This window comes from Melampsora larici-populina (genome assembly GCF_000204055.1).
Source record: "Melampsora larici-populina 98AG31 unplaced genomic scaffold MELLAscaffold_20, whole genome shotgun sequence".
NCBI lineage: Eukaryota > Fungi > Basidiomycota > Pucciniomycetes > Pucciniales > Melampsoraceae > Melampsora > Melampsora laricis-populina.
This window is the reverse complement of record NW_006768784.1, coordinates 175,742-190,485: the sequence shown is the minus strand read 5'-3', so window position 1 is coordinate 190,485 and position 14,744 is coordinate 175,742. Positions and strand designations below refer to the sequence as shown.

General features: G+C 43.7%; 5 protein-coding genes across 5 annotated transcripts; 2 read left to right on the top strand and 3 right to left on the bottom strand.

Moving 5' to 3' along the window:
- Positions 1 to 1,811: 1,811 nt before the first annotated feature.
- Positions 1,812 to 2,388, top strand: MELLADRAFT_106821 (uncharacterized protein; the record flags this gene model as incomplete). Its single annotated transcript, XM_007410509.1, has 2 exons — positions 1,812 to 1,971; positions 2,225 to 2,388. The coding sequence occupies 2 exons, from the start codon at positions 1,812 to 1,814 to the stop codon at positions 2,386 to 2,388; spliced, it is 324 nt and encodes a 107-aa protein (XP_007410571.1).
- A 1,556-nt stretch (positions 2,389 to 3,944) lies between these two features.
- On the bottom strand, positions 3,945 to 4,352 carry MELLADRAFT_63468 (uncharacterized protein; the record flags this gene model as incomplete). Its single annotated transcript, XM_007410331.1, has 1 exon — positions 3,945 to 4,352. One exon carries the CDS (start codon positions 4,350 to 4,352, stop codon positions 3,945 to 3,947), a length of 408 nt encoding a protein of 135 aa, XP_007410393.1.
- Positions 4,353 to 5,241: 889 nt separating this feature from the next.
- On the bottom strand, positions 5,242 to 9,609 carry MELLADRAFT_87299 (uncharacterized protein; the record flags this gene model as incomplete). The annotated part of the gene is made up of 15 exons (XM_007410330.1): positions 5,242 to 6,073; positions 6,145 to 6,346; positions 6,411 to 6,487; positions 6,553 to 6,613; positions 6,685 to 6,866; positions 6,934 to 7,061; positions 7,127 to 7,246; positions 7,329 to 7,504; positions 7,571 to 7,664; positions 7,729 to 8,126; positions 8,226 to 8,566; positions 8,637 to 8,886; positions 8,951 to 9,047; positions 9,150 to 9,363; positions 9,506 to 9,609. The coding sequence occupies 15 exons, from the start codon at positions 9,607 to 9,609 to the stop codon at positions 5,242 to 5,244; spliced, it is 3,276 nt and encodes a 1,091-aa protein (XP_007410392.1).
- Positions 9,610 to 9,670: 61 nt separating this feature from the next.
- MELLADRAFT_77864 (uncharacterized protein) lies at positions 9,671 to 11,943 on the top strand (the record flags this gene model as incomplete). The annotated part of the gene is made up of 7 exons (XM_007410510.1): positions 9,671 to 9,704; positions 9,785 to 10,032; positions 10,130 to 10,409; positions 10,490 to 10,739; positions 10,811 to 11,011; positions 11,087 to 11,245; positions 11,314 to 11,943. 7 exons carry the CDS (start codon positions 9,688 to 9,690, stop codon positions 11,527 to 11,529), a joined length of 1,371 nt encoding a protein of 456 aa, XP_007410572.1.
- Positions 11,944 to 12,891: 948 nt separating this feature from the next.
- Positions 12,892 to 13,484, bottom strand: MELLADRAFT_106817 (uncharacterized protein; the record flags this gene model as incomplete). Its single annotated transcript, XM_007410329.1, has 2 exons — positions 12,892 to 13,085; positions 13,223 to 13,484. 2 exons carry the CDS (start codon positions 13,482 to 13,484, stop codon positions 12,892 to 12,894), a joined length of 456 nt encoding a protein of 151 aa, XP_007410391.1.
- Between the last annotated feature and the right edge of the window lie 1,260 nt (positions 13,485 to 14,744).

Sequence of the window (14,744 nt, the reverse complement as noted above, 5' to 3'; positions counted from 1 at the left end):
AGAAAATCAATCTTTGTTGAAACAGCTGTGTGTCATCTATCAGAAAAAGGCTTTGTGGTATGTAAGAGGACCCTGGAATACACCCACAAAGGGTACTTACAAAAAAACCAACCTTTTGTTGACGTAGTTTTTCGATGCTAAACTACATGTTATCAAGACCTAAAGGAGCGCAAAAGATGCACAAGAAGAAAGGCTTTCAAATGCACTAGCTCACAGCCTGGTAGCACCAAGATTACCTAAGATATATCAATGTAACACCCAAAAAAGGGCCAAAAATTGAGGGTTGGTTTTTGGCCTTGGAGGTCAAAAAAAAAATTGTGCCATTGCAATTTACGCCACCGTGAGACATGATACCGGGCTCTGTCTGGTCTCATCTGATAGCCCTACTCCATACACATCTTGTGAAGTGCTCTGCAGCTTCATAGAGGTACTGATGCGTAGTGTAGAGGCAAAAAACTGAAAATCATGCTCCGTCAGTACCCTCCGTGGGTGTATTCCAGGGTCCTTTTGTAAGGTTCTATGTTTGGAGCAAATAGCTTGGAATACACTCCGAGCTATTCCACTGTTTGGTCTAATCGGGGTGCTGGTCACACCACAGGAATCATTAAGTGTGAAACCAGATTGAGCAAAGTTGCAGTGTCCGGGTCCGCGACTTCCTTCAATCACAGATCTTGTTTGCCATGGGTTTGCCATAGGTTTGCAAGCTTGTCTTGAGCTGCCCTCTACATAGTCATCCACTCAGGCTGTAGTATGGACTAATGGAGGTACCATATGTCTAGACTCTTGGAACATATACATGATAAAGCTCATGACTCATACATGATCTTGAGTGGTCTGAGGATATTGAAAGGAAAAACATGCATAACATGTACTGCAGCTCAGGCGGACAACTCGAGGGCAGCTCGATGCAAGCTAGCAAACCTATAGCAAACCTATGGCGAACGAGATCCGCAATTGAAGAAAGTCGCGGACCCGGACACCGCGACTTTGCTCAACCGGGTTTCACACTTGATGATTCCCGCGGTGTCATGGTGTGTATGATATCTGTATTATGTCTTCTTGACAAAACCCTTAAGATTTAAACACATAAGACCCAGCTACCTCCTTGAAAGTTGGACCTTTCAATATTTCTACAACTTGTTGGCAAATGAACCCACTCCAGCCGACTACTCACTCGAATGACAATGACAGGTGGAATGACAGACCAGCTTTCGACGCAAAACATCTATAGCGAAGCCAAACTCCTGAAGAAAAAGGTGCCAGTCGATCAATGACATCGTAATTTGCTATCACTCAAAATGTGCTCATGATATCAATCTTTATCTTATTTTGACAGCGTAAGAGAGATGAGGAACAGGGTTTGGTCATCGGCAAAAGCACAAAAGAAATCATTTGTTCAATTCTACCAGAAAGGGCGATCAATCAGCTTGATAAAAATCTAGAGACGAAAGTGTTCCGGCGTCATATCGCACTGCATCGCTCACCTCCAAAGTCAGTATCTTTTGATCCGTCTTCATACACAAGCGTCTCAATGACCAGAATTTCTAAAAAACCATCGTTAATTTTGATCTTGTGTTGATTCAGGGTAGACCCGAAACGAAAGAAAGCGTGCCCGAAAATCCCAAGTCTGATTCAAGACGGCAAAGATATCTACATCTCGAGCGATTGATTAAGCTCGAACAAAAAGGATGGAGGTTAGATCTGTGATACTAACATACCATTCAAGATTCTATCGCTGATACACGCGGCTCGAGTTCTGTCTTTACAGATATGAAGCCTTTGTTCCCCTTCATAATCTCTGGTTGGGATATATGTCAGAACTTTTAGGCATCGACTTCGTTCTTTCTGGTTTGACCCCTTCCGATGCTAGCTTCAAAGAACGATCTGTATCCGAAATCAAAACACTGCCCCCAATGGTATCCATTCAATCTAAGCTATTGAAATCGGATTATCACGGTGCCATCCTTACTGGTCTGTTTCTCTAGGCTCACAGGAGAGACTTGCAAAGGGAAACCGACCTTATACGTGTTTTTTTTCTAGTTTCGAGGGCAAAAAATCCCTCCTTGGTGGGCCTGCAAGGGATAGTAGTACAAGAGACTCAAGAGACATTCAAATTGATAGATTCGTCCCATGTAGTCAAATGCATGTTCATTTTTAAGCTTATTCTTGAAAACTGCCTTCATCTGATCTATTTTTATTCTTACGTGGTTTGGTTTGCGTTTAGGCGTTCCCAAGCGACATACCGTGTTCCAAATTGAACTAGAGATTAAAGGAACCGCAAGTCAGATACAAAAATTGGTGTTAGAAATCTTTGGAAACCAGTTTGCTTTCAGGGCTGCTGATAGAGTAGGCAAGAAGTTTAAAACCAAAGCTTTCGTAGAGCTTTGAGGTTTTATGGTCGAGGGTTTGAGTCGAATCTCGCAGATCTTGTATATAACTTGTTTCTTGTTTCCAATTTCTCCGTTGCAGACAGGGAGTATATAATAAAGTCGCAGGTGATACATGATAACACTCTTGTCATTGGCATGCTGAAAGACCTCGGAAAACCAAGTCCCACGTAGCGCTTGTTGGGTGCCTCAATCACCAACAAGATGTTCAAAATTGAAGTTTAGAATTTGTGGGATCATTGAGCTGTTGGATGTGGAATTTCTGACATTACAATGAGTCATTTCTGATAGTGTTTGAGGGAGTGATTGTAAACATCATACCTTGGAGGGCACAACCTAAACCTTTTGGAGAGTGAGTATATTTGGGAGAAAAATGGTGAATCTTTTCTGTTTGTCTTTGACAGTCAAAGTGGAAGCATCTAGTACAAACTCGTGTGGAGTCATTATTGGGACAGTCTTTGTAGTTATGTGGGTCACCACATTTTGTGCAATAAGCATAGTCATTGCAAGTAGTATGGGTATGATACAAGTCTAAACAATTGAAAGTTAAACACACTGTTGGACCCTAAACATACTGTTTACTTTTAACTCTATCACAGTCAGCATACAAACCTCCTTTTTCAACATTGTGAGCTGAATGCTTATCAAACAAATTGAGAACTATAGTGCCATGGGTCTTTTGCGTATCCTTCGGGGTGCTTGAGCCACTTGACTCAGTGAATAGATTCAATTGGAATATCATTTTGATTGCTGAGTTTCTTCTTCAACTTCGAGATCTTCAAATTCTTGACGAATGAAGCAGGATGAAGCTTGTCGTGTTCTCGTGTTCCCACTCTGAACATTTTGCCGACGTCCAGCAGGTACTGATATGATCATTGACGAGCTATCAAACAAGATACTTTAGACCATTCCCATTCTCTCGCATCTTCTCCAATACCATCACGAACACTTGACTTTTGGACAGAAATGTAATTAAAATGAACATTTTGATCCTCATATCACCAATTCATCATTTACAGTCAAGTAACTCATTGATCACGCAAGGAGAAAGGTGTTTCTGAAAAAGCGGATGATTGTGATCGGTATGCTCTGTGCAAAAACCAAACGTTGGTTCTCATTGACCTGGTCTAAAGCCATTCCGGTAAGTTTTGGGTGGCTGGGAGAACAAATGATTGCTGGAAACGAAGACGCAGACGCACAAAGGGAAGATTGCGGATGCAATATTGCCCATGTCTCAGCGTCATGCTAGGTCGGCAAAATCGGCTCGCACCAATAGCTGAATGTATCCGAATCAATCAGCACTGTTGGTACTGACAAACGCTTGGAATATGACATTGATTTAGTGGACTCATACAACTTCACTATCCCTCAACCTGGAGGTAAAATAGACATCAAGTTCCTCACACGTGTGTTTCATCTAGTTCCACTAATTATGAAATGTCATTTCTTGAGCGCAGTCATCACGTGGGTCTTACAAACAAGGGTATAGTAGTTTTTAGTCAAAATTATGCACAAAACCGCAGGGCTCAAATATTTTGATTGTTGAATTTAAGGAAGCTACTTTGATCTACTGGTCGCATCAGTCTGCGTAAGTAAAGGATCATGGTCTGTATGATAAGATCGCTGGTTCAGTAAACGGAGTCGCCTGCGAACTGAGCCGTCACGAGGCTTAGGACAAAAAATCCCAGCTTGTGTCATGATTGGAATCTTAGACTTGGGTACCGGCTTTGAACGGGCTGGCGGTAGCTGAGGTTGCCTTGCGAAAGGGAAAGGAGGTAAAGAGTACTTTGAAATGGTTTCACACGCCTCAGGCGTTTGTAAATTGCGGGTGTTTACCCTCGTGGATCCTGGAGGCTTGTAGTCAGTTGAGCTAAGGGTAACTGGCTCGTCTGCGGACAGCTGGACTGCATTCTTGGTATCACAGTGAGCTCCACGAGTGTTGATATCTTTTGGTTGCATAGTCATGTTGAGCGAGAGCTTCGAAGATAGATGAAATGATAAAGTAGGTGAATGGCAATGCTGTTTGGTGCGTTTGTGAGGGTTATATTACTCAGGAAAGAAAACTTCCACGGTTTATATCACTTAACAGGGATAATACATTGGTGATCAGCGCAAGAGATTCGAACATTTGGCGGCTGTTGGTATACAGCTTCATGCTTTTGACTTATAGTGAAATGAGAAGATAGGTTCAACGGAGGTTGTTGACTTGCTGATCTCAAGAAGAATTGCATTTGCTCATGATGATGAGGTCGCCTTTATCTGAATGATGAAGATCTGAGGAAAAATGGACTTTTAAAGACAGGCTGCTTGTGCTTGATCACGAACATCTGACAATTTCCCTGAAAATTGACAGAAAAGAGCTTTGTATGCCATAAATGTCGGCGCATGACCTTTGAATCTGATTCTTGAACCTTTTGATAAAGTTCTTACCAACTGGTCCATTCCCCATCAATAATGACTGGTGGCTGAAAATGTGCGAAAGTCGAAGCTGGTGTTCGAGTAAATCTTCGAGGGCGACAAGATGATTAGGAAAACTTTCGTTTGTCCGAGTCTTGACAAGATTGCTTTTGTTGTCAGATATATTCGTACGTGCTGGTCTAGAGGCCGATAGTCCTCATTTTGTACTCTGGAAATAACATATGTATACTTTGCCAAGCAAGACTAACTATTTACAGCGGATCCTTTAATACCGACAGAAAGAGTGGCGTGTGATCAAGAATAGCAGTTGGGATGTTACAAGCATAGGATGAAACAATTGTACGATATCGTTTCTCAGAGGTTGAAAGATCCGTAAAGAAATTACAAATGTAGTTTACAAATTTATCACAAGTAAAATCATGTCTGATATCTTGGTTTATGCTTTTGACTTCCCTTTCCCTTTCTTGGTTGGCTTCTTTTGACTCGTTGACCCCCCGGCAACTTTCTTCACAGGCGGCTTCTTCTGCTTTTTGTTTACGACAGCCGAGTTCGAATCTTGTGGGAGGGTATGTTTGAGACCGACCATGAAGCTCGAGGAGGAAGCTTGAAAGCCAGCCAGTGAGACTTTGGTGCTACCTACTGCCGTATCACTTGAGCTATCACCAGTCAAGTCGAGAATAACCTGGGCCCCGCGGCTCAATCGAGTTTCAGGTAAATTTTGAACCGCTTCAGTTAATGGCGCAAGTGGTTTGCGGGGGATCTGTGGAATGAAAGGTGCCGAGATATTTTTGCTACCAGCGGTAGTGGCGGATAAAACCCCCAAAGTACCACTTTTTGGCGCTGGAGGAGCCTGTGAACCTGGCCTGTTGAAGCCATATGCTTTCAGAACAGGAACAAATTGTTTGGTGTTATTGGAAGTAGCTCCAGCCTGCGATTCATGTGATGTATAAACCGCTGCGGATGAAAATCCCGGCATAGCCGAGCTAGGTTGTGTGGAGACAAATTTGCCAGCTGCGACCGGTGGCACTTGCGATCCTGGTCGGTTGAAGCCGTATGGTTTTATAGTAGGAGTAGGCTGAGAGGACGAAAATCTTCCAGCCGAGCTTGACGGGGCTTGTGAGCCTACGCCATTGTGACCGACCGCATTGAAGCTCGTCGAACTGGAGCCCCAGCGATTATAACTTGGGTCTTGGAAGGCATAATTCGATTGGCTGTTGTCCGAGCCCTGGAGATTTGAAGTTTGAGCTTCAACTCCTGCGATACGCTGGCTACATTGATACAGGTTAGCGACCTTCACCACTAGGATCTGGAAACCCTCAATCGGTCTCGTGAAACTCACTACTTTTCGATTGCAGTAGTAACATCCTGCTTCGAAGGCATTGGTCGACTAAGAACATCCGAAAGTTCCTGCCGCACAGTCTCATCCAACATAGGACGCTTCGAAGTAAACACTGCATTATTTGACGATTTTGATTTTGTAGTTGTAGTTTGGGTTGTCAGTGACGAAACAAAAGGAGAGATACTTTGATTTCGGGTTTCCGCTGTGAAACAATTTCCAAAGATTAATTGATATTGGAGTCACTTAGTAATTGAAGTCGCAATTACCTCCGGCCATACGTTGACCACAATGACTCAAGTACAAAAGACCTTGCGCCCGAGTCATGGCAACAAACAATAGTCGCCTGTTTTGCAGTCATGCTGGATTTAGTCTTAACATGCAAAGCCCATGATGCAAATGATGACGCACCGTTCCTCCTTTTCAGATTCTTCATCTTTGCACCGATAAAAAGGGAATATACCATTTTCCACTGTATCCGACATCACATCAGAAATGCGTGGTATGCAAACTATATATTGTCGATGTATAGCTCGTTCTTACCAGCAGGGACAAATACAACCGGCCATTCTAAACCCTTCGAGGCATGGCACGTTGAAATGGTGACTTTTGGCGCGTTTTTGTTTGCTTTTCCTTCTTCGGCTTCAGTGTCGGTAGACAGCATAGACTCTGTCAAAAATCTGCGTAAACCCGTAGGCTCTTCGTCCGAATTGAGCGGTTCTATCCTATTGGGATTTATAACTTTAGTGTTGGCTCCATTGGTGATATTGTCTTGTGAAGAAGGCTGCTCACTCAAGATCAGCCAATGCTTCATCATCGTTTCCGAGAACCTTCCAATCAAGAGTATCGGTGTCTTCCCCAGACTGCGTGGGCTGCGAGCTAGACGGTGAGCTTCCACCTTCCAAATGGAGAGCAAACGACTAAAAGGAGGTACACCGAGAAGTAAGACACTAGTCATTTTCGAAGTTCACAAATTACCACCTACCTTCAACTCTTCGACATTCTGGAGTCGCTCATCTGCATCTGACAAGCTAGGGGCTTGCAGATGTGCCACGTAGTTAACTTGTGCTATCAGCGTGTCAATAATCTCGACAATCGAAGAGCCCTTTAATACAAACAAAAGTGTGAGATAAAGGAGGAAGCTGTTTCAAGGAACGATCACACCTCCAGCTACAAAAGGTACTCACCGACCTGGCCATACTCTGAATCTTGCCAATCACACACAAGAATTTCTTGAATTTGGATCTGTGCGTTTGACTTAAGCCAGGGAAAGAGTCACCTCTGACTACTCGTCTCATGATCTCCATTGGGTTTGATTCCGAAGCTTTAGCTGCTTCTTTTATGGCTTTAATAGTTACTGCGCCTGTTTTATCCGTCAGTAGACATAACTTTGCGTCGACAGCAACAGGCAGCTCGAAATTTTACTTACCAATGGCACGAGCGGGAACATTGGCAATTCTGTCAAACGCTGGTACAAACATGGGATTGTCGGCAAGTTGCAAATATGCAATAATGTCTTTAACCTGCCTGGCGCACGGAATCAGTCAAAAAATAACGAGTATTGCATAACGAGATGGATGAGCGGACCTCAGTTCGCTCAAAGAACTTAACCCCCCCGACCATGCGTGTTGGAATATGAGCAGCTTGGAGTGCAGCTTCAACATTTCGACTGAGAGCACCATACCTAATGAGGATACTGAAGTCATTAAAGTTCAGTTGGCCGCCAGTATGAGCAATAAGGCGCTGAATTTCGCGGACAATGAATTCGGATTCATCTGGCGGTTTACGAAACGCTTGCAGGACTGGAAGTGAAACCTTTGGATGAGAAGTGAACAGACTCTTGTCAATCCTCTGAGTATCTGTGTATAAAGAGGAGAGGCATTCATCAAAATCTGATCCATGCTTCACTTTCTGATGCAGAGAATAATACCTTGCTGCACAACAGAAAGAGATGCATTTAGGATGAGCGAGCTTGAGCGGTAGTTCTCTTCAAGGCATATCACTCTAGTCTGTGGGAGATCTATAAACACGGATTGAGTCAGATATGAGAAATACGCTTGACCATAGGTAGCTGATCACCATACCTTCCCTCATTCTCATCAAGTTTCCGACTTCGGCACTACGCCAACCATATATACCTTGATCAGGGTCACCGACAATGGTGACAGCACCACGATATGCCATATGTTTCATCATCTGATACTGTACCACGTTTGTATCTTGAAACTCGTCAATCAATACATGTCTGATGTAAGATATGACTTGAGGATGGCACCGAAACAGTCGTTCGCTGATACAGGCAAAAGATGCAACTATATGAGCTGGTAGATGAAGCCTTGTGTACATATGATGTCGAACGAACCCGTAAGTGAGTAGATCATCGAAGTCTAAGCAATTATCGTCTCTTAGGGCAGAATTATAGGCGCTAGTTGGGTTCAAATACTAATGATTAGCCATCATGATTGAGTATGCAAAAGCCGAGCAGATTGACTTACTCGAAGAGTTCATTCGTGAATGGATCTTTTTTGGTCTTTTGGCATGCCTCAAAGGCTTCGCCTTTCGATTTTCTCTTGGAGACATAGTCCAACAATGATTCATCGGTGAACTTAAGCAGGACCGATCCAGCCATTCGAGCTTTGACCTTTGGATCCTTCAGCACATGCTTGCAATACGCAAGCTGCTGTTTGCGATCGCAAATCACCCAATTCGCCTTCAAGCCAACTTTGGAGCCGTGTTGGCGCAAAACTTAGGGAGGTGACATGAGGTAAGATTCTGTGCGATGGTGAATTAGCGATATCGGAGGACTAACATCTGACGCAAACACCGTGGAAAGTGCCCATGACTATCTCATTGGCTAGCTTTGCACCAAGAAGGACGTATAGCCGATTCTTCATCTCATTGGCGGCCTACGTAAGATGAGACAAAAAAACACCGACGAAGTATCAGTTAGGCTGGATGTTGGCTATGATGGTTGATAGCCAATCTGAACGTTGAGCAAGAGTACAAACTTTGTTAGTGAATGTCACTACTGCAAGATCCTTTGGATCAATCCCAGTGTTTTTGATGAGATAGGCTACGCGACAGGTGAGAACACGAGTTTTTCCTGAAGAGCCGACTGGTATTAGTTTTGCTGTCTTGCAAGTTGTATAAAAGTTGCAGAGGAAGTACCACTGCCCGGGCCTGCAAGGATCTGCAGGCTTCCATTTGCTACAGACTCGACTGCTTTACTTTGTGCAGAGTTTAAGTTTTCAAGCCAGGGTTTTTCGCAGGAATTCATGATGTTGAGTTTTTGACGATACAAGAAATGCTAAGAAATGAGGTACGTTGAAGGTTGTTGAGGTGAGATGAGAAAGCTGAGCCGAACTCTGATGCTATAAAAAACTTTAATCTTGACTCGAGGTCATGCGGGGCTTCGTAGAAAAAGCTCCGAATGACCCTACAAAGCCCCGCATGACCTCGGCGCACCATTTGGCGACCCGTAAGTTGTAACTTGGTCGATATTTCCTCACTTTGCTCAAGTTATCTTCTCACTTCAACAGCTTCAGCATGTCGTCCAAGAAGTCGTAAGCAGAGTTTCTATTTAATCCCATCATTGATTGACAAGGGCGCTAATATTTAAAACTTTCTCATCTTGATTTTATAGGACAGCAAGCCCTTTACTCATCCGACAACGTTATCCTAATCCTTTCCCTCCCCCACCATTTCCACCCAAACTTTTGCATATTCCCACGGACCCAGCTCGTTATGCTGGCTATCGATTCCTCGCACACCTTGAAAACGAGAGGGAGATACCTATTCTGGTAGATGCCGACTTAGGAATGACTATTGAGTTGGGGATTGAATCTGATGGTACTTTCGGATTGGGCACATATTGGGAAGGTGATCGCAAGGGTATAGCCGTTTCTCTCTCGATGCCTGCTTCAAAAAATTAAACCAGAAGGTGCTCATTCAATTTCATCATATCCACTTACCTCTATCCTATCGGTAGTTATATGCCACGATTCTAGCCCGAGTAAAACAGAACTGCACCCAGATGATTGTGCACTACTGGTCGATCCAGCGCCAGTCCAAGGGGCATCAATTTCAATCATCAATGGCGCTGGTCAAAACCCTGCCGTCTCCAGCATTCACGCTTCTCATCATGTTCCTGTACCAAAAGGCTCTCCACTCTTCACGACACCTAGTGGTGCTAACAGAAAAGTTGACGTGGCTTGGCTGAGGCGCACGGAGTACTTCAATGAAACTCAACAGAAACCTCGGGAGGGAAGGTTGGTCATCAAGATATACATCACGCTGCACGAGATTGAGCTAATTTGGGCCTCTTATGATGCGATCAATTTGTTACCAGCGCGCAGAAAGGCCGTCAACACGAGCCCATCGTCCCAAAAACACAGGCCGAGAGGCTGGCCGACATACACGCTTCCTTTGAAACAATTCAACAGCCAATTGAATCACTCAAGCATCCGACCAAGCCACATTTGAAGGCTGTCGATTCGTTTGAATTCATGCCTAATGAGTCAATATGGGCCAATACCTGTGACTTTTACCGCTTTCAAGAAAATCCCACCGATCACAAGGAGGTCTTGTCCAACCCCTTGGTCAGTCCCCTTGGTTTATCCTCCATGCACAGTTCAAATTCTTACGTTGAATTGTCTGTTTGAATGTGCAGCTTGAACAAGTGGACCCGCGTCTCGATCATGCGATCCTCAGACCTGTACCGCCAATTCAAGCAGATAGCCGATTGGCTTACTATCTATCTGATGATCTTGAGAATGTACACCGGTACAAAAAACTGAAATTGGAGACAAAGACAGTAGACGAGGGGGTATTGGATCCGGTGTCTGATCCAAACCCTGAACCCGATGAACAAGTAGGTCTTATCTTCTATTGCGATTAATACGAGATCTTAGGCTTACAAATAGTTTTTTCTCGTACTTCACAGCAGGCTCACAATTTACACTTTGTCAGAGAGTACGAGGTCAGTCAACAGCGAGATTTGGATCAATATCTTCTTGTCTTCGATGACGGCAAGTCGGGCCATGCGAAAGCAGCCTACTTCAATCCAATCGCTCAATCCCGGACGCTTCGCAAGCGTCGTCCCAGAGTATGTCCACGCTCCCTATGAATTTCAAATACACAAAACGGAAGCTGACAATGCCTTGACTTCATCAGATGTATGGACAGCCTCCCGTTGACGATCTTGGGGACCCACTATGGGATGGCATTAGCGTAGTGCTGAATGAGGACCCAGCGTCAATAGCAAGTGCGCGGGTCACAAGGAACCAACTGCTTGACGAGGTCAGGGAACCACCACCCGAGATGCAGCTTACCAAAGGCTCTAACCAAGATGGAGCATCTTCTCCCAAGGCGGACGAGGCTGGAGACTAAACTTGAATCGTGTGAACAATCTGTGAACATTGAATGATACACGATAACAAATATCGAAACAAAAGATAATATATCAAGTAAACTGGTACATCATGGCTCTTCTCTGTGTTTTGTTTTGTATAGCTTATCTCTTTTCATTCAGATTTTCTTTATCCACACTTAAATGAGCTGTGTGTCAAACGCATTTGCTGTTGGAGGAAACTCTTTCAGTTTGTTTGTAGTTTCCTTGTTCAAACCAATCATCGATTGTTCTGCACCACATGTCGCAGCATTTCTCTCCACTGTTTCACTTGTCAGGGTCCTCTTACTGACAAGACCACGTCCTACAAAGCTTTCTGGTTGTATGGTATAGACATTATCTTACTCACTACCAGCCAGTGATGATTGTACTTGAATCATTCCTTTATGGCGCATAAGGTTTGCCTTCTTAGGAGGCCTTTCGATGACATGCAAACCAGATGTGCCGATGTGCTTGGCTGAAATTGAAAGGCTGCTACCTGACGGGCAAGCAAATGAAGGATCATTTGGACTGTTGTGGAGGTTTGTGACATTGAAAAGTAAGCGGAAGACCCTATACTTATAAATAGCCCAACATGTTCAAATTTGTGATATACTATCAAGACTGTGCCATGAGTTGAAATCATGATGTTTATTATTGCATCACCTTTGCAGCCTATCAGTTAAAAGGTTTAGCACTCAAGGATTCATTTGACTAAAAATCTGTTTCAAACAGGAAATCTGGAACATCATTTTGGTTCGGGATCCATGTCGCTGACCAATTAGCCCAACCAGTCACCACGTGAGTTTATCTGACACAATCGATCTTTAGCCACGTAAATCTGACACAATCACTATATCTAATGAAGCTTTCTTAAAGGGCACTTATTGCAGCTACATTGCTACAATGTGATACTGCACAGTCACTATGTATGGGTTACTTCTAATTCACTTCATGATTCAGAATGTAGTTAGATTGGGTATCAGGGAGGAGAAACAGATTTGTGAAGGGCATGTAGACCTCCTTTTTTGGGCTCAAAGTTCATCTCCTGCTTAAATACCAAGTCTTGATTTATCATGACGCCAAGTTTTTTTGCTGAGGGGCTAAGCTTATATCCAACTTCAGCGTGAATGGGTCACATGCTTGGACTATGTTGATCGCATTCCAGTGGTGTGTAACTTCAAGCGGTTGCTTACATGATGATTTCCAATTGTTTTACAAGGTTTAATCTTCTTGCATTAAATTGTTGGGTGTGATGTTTGCTTTGACCTTAAGCCAATCTCTTCCTTCCTCTATCAGCCATAAAAGAACGGGTCAAACCGCCTGCTAAACGATCCACAAGTTAAAGTGAAGATTAGATTATATTAAAACAAATTGGTAAATTTTGACCCCCTCGTCTTTCTCATCGCTCCCTCTCTCGTCATGCAGTATTCTTCTTGCGAATCTTGATGCACACCCGCCGACAATTTCTCCAACCCCGATTGCTCTCCTTCAATGTCGCGACCTAAAGTAGCATTATATCTTTCCGGAGATAAAGGAGCTGTTAAGATTGATAATGCTATTGAAAGACGAGTAGTTGTTTCTCACCTGATACCATCTTCGGTATCCATATCAGCTACGAATTCCTTCTGAAATCAGTCATCACCGCCTCATCCTGGTGGGTTTGTTTCTGCCGTAGACGCTTTTGCGATGCACTCAGGTGTTTAGTTTTGAGTGATTGTGCACTGAGGTCATCTGGTTTTACGGCTGAAGTTACTTTCTTGAGATCTTGTGACGCGCCAATGAGATTATCGGTATCTCCAAATTCGGTGGATAGACTACGATCGGCTTTAGGGAAGCCTCCATTCATAGCAATATTGAAAGCTCGGACCGGCCAATAGTTTGAGAGCATGTGAGAGAGCCTCCCGTTCCCTAGTCGATTAGCTACCCAATCTGGCCTTGGTGCGATACAACCCATGAAGATTGAGCTGATGATTGAGACCCAGATGATGATTCGTATTAAGCTGAATGGTCTGATCATAATTCTCCCCCCTTCAGTCCCCAGGATTGTGAATTTGAATTGAGTGATCCCCAGCTGTATATCGTATCTTGAAGTTAGTATCAAATGGCGAGGATCCAAGCGTGAGCGCTGGCACGGCTTCCGTATCGGTATACAGTCAACTCTCTCTAATGGCATACAGTTTGGCGGGCAGTTTTCTTATGCATTTAGAGGAATATGCCTTTACAAATCTTGTTTTGGCTGGCAAATCCCATTTTGGCGGGAAAAAACCCTGTAAAAACCTATGCATTTAGAGGGATTATGCCCATAAGAGGTATGCCTTTATGGAGAGTTGACTGTAAATAAGAGTTCAAAGGAGGTGCTGATTCCTGAATGCCCATCAACAGTAAAATGGAGAGGTCGGATCTTGTGAAGCAGCAAGGACTGATAGGAGAACGTGGATCACCAACTGGATCTAAAACGTGATACGTATCTGTATCCTAAATTAGATCTTACGATTTGCGATTCATAACCTGAGGCGCGAACTCATACTAGTCCATTGCGCTCAAAGCTGTTGAGGTGATAGCAACCCACAACAATGACCTTGAAGTATGCTCCATCTTGGGTCAAACCATGAAGGATACGGGGTAAGCATGTCTTCTATACCCGGGTATCGCGTTAAACAAGTCTTAAAGTTATCCCTAGTTATCCTTTTCGCCGCAGATCTCCGGGACGTCCTCAATCTCGACTCGGTCAGTGTTCTTGGTATTGTTTGAAGTTTTTTATCCTGGATGTTTGTAAATCTGTATTGGGCTGAGGATCAATATGCGATACTGAGCAGAGCATTCAGCACACCAGAGTAGAGATATGAATCTACTGATACATAGTGTTATGACTACTCTCGTAATCGTGAGACGTTTGTTGAGCACCCAAGGTCTCATCGCCGGAATTCAGACACCAGCTCAAACAGAGTTTTTGTTAATCATCGAACCAAAAGGTTACCTCATGTCGAGCAACATAACATATGACGAGTCATGGAATGCCAACGTGGAGATGGATCTTGCGAAGGAGACACTTGAAGTTTAGGATAGCTTCTGAATCTCATCGTGTATAACCAAATGTCCAGGCTGAAAGACGGCAGCAAAGTCATTGGCTTGCAATCCCTTTCTTTCCTAAAATTCTTAAAGGACAATAGATATATGTACATTGTATCTGATGTCCTTCAGTTCTCTCCTTTGG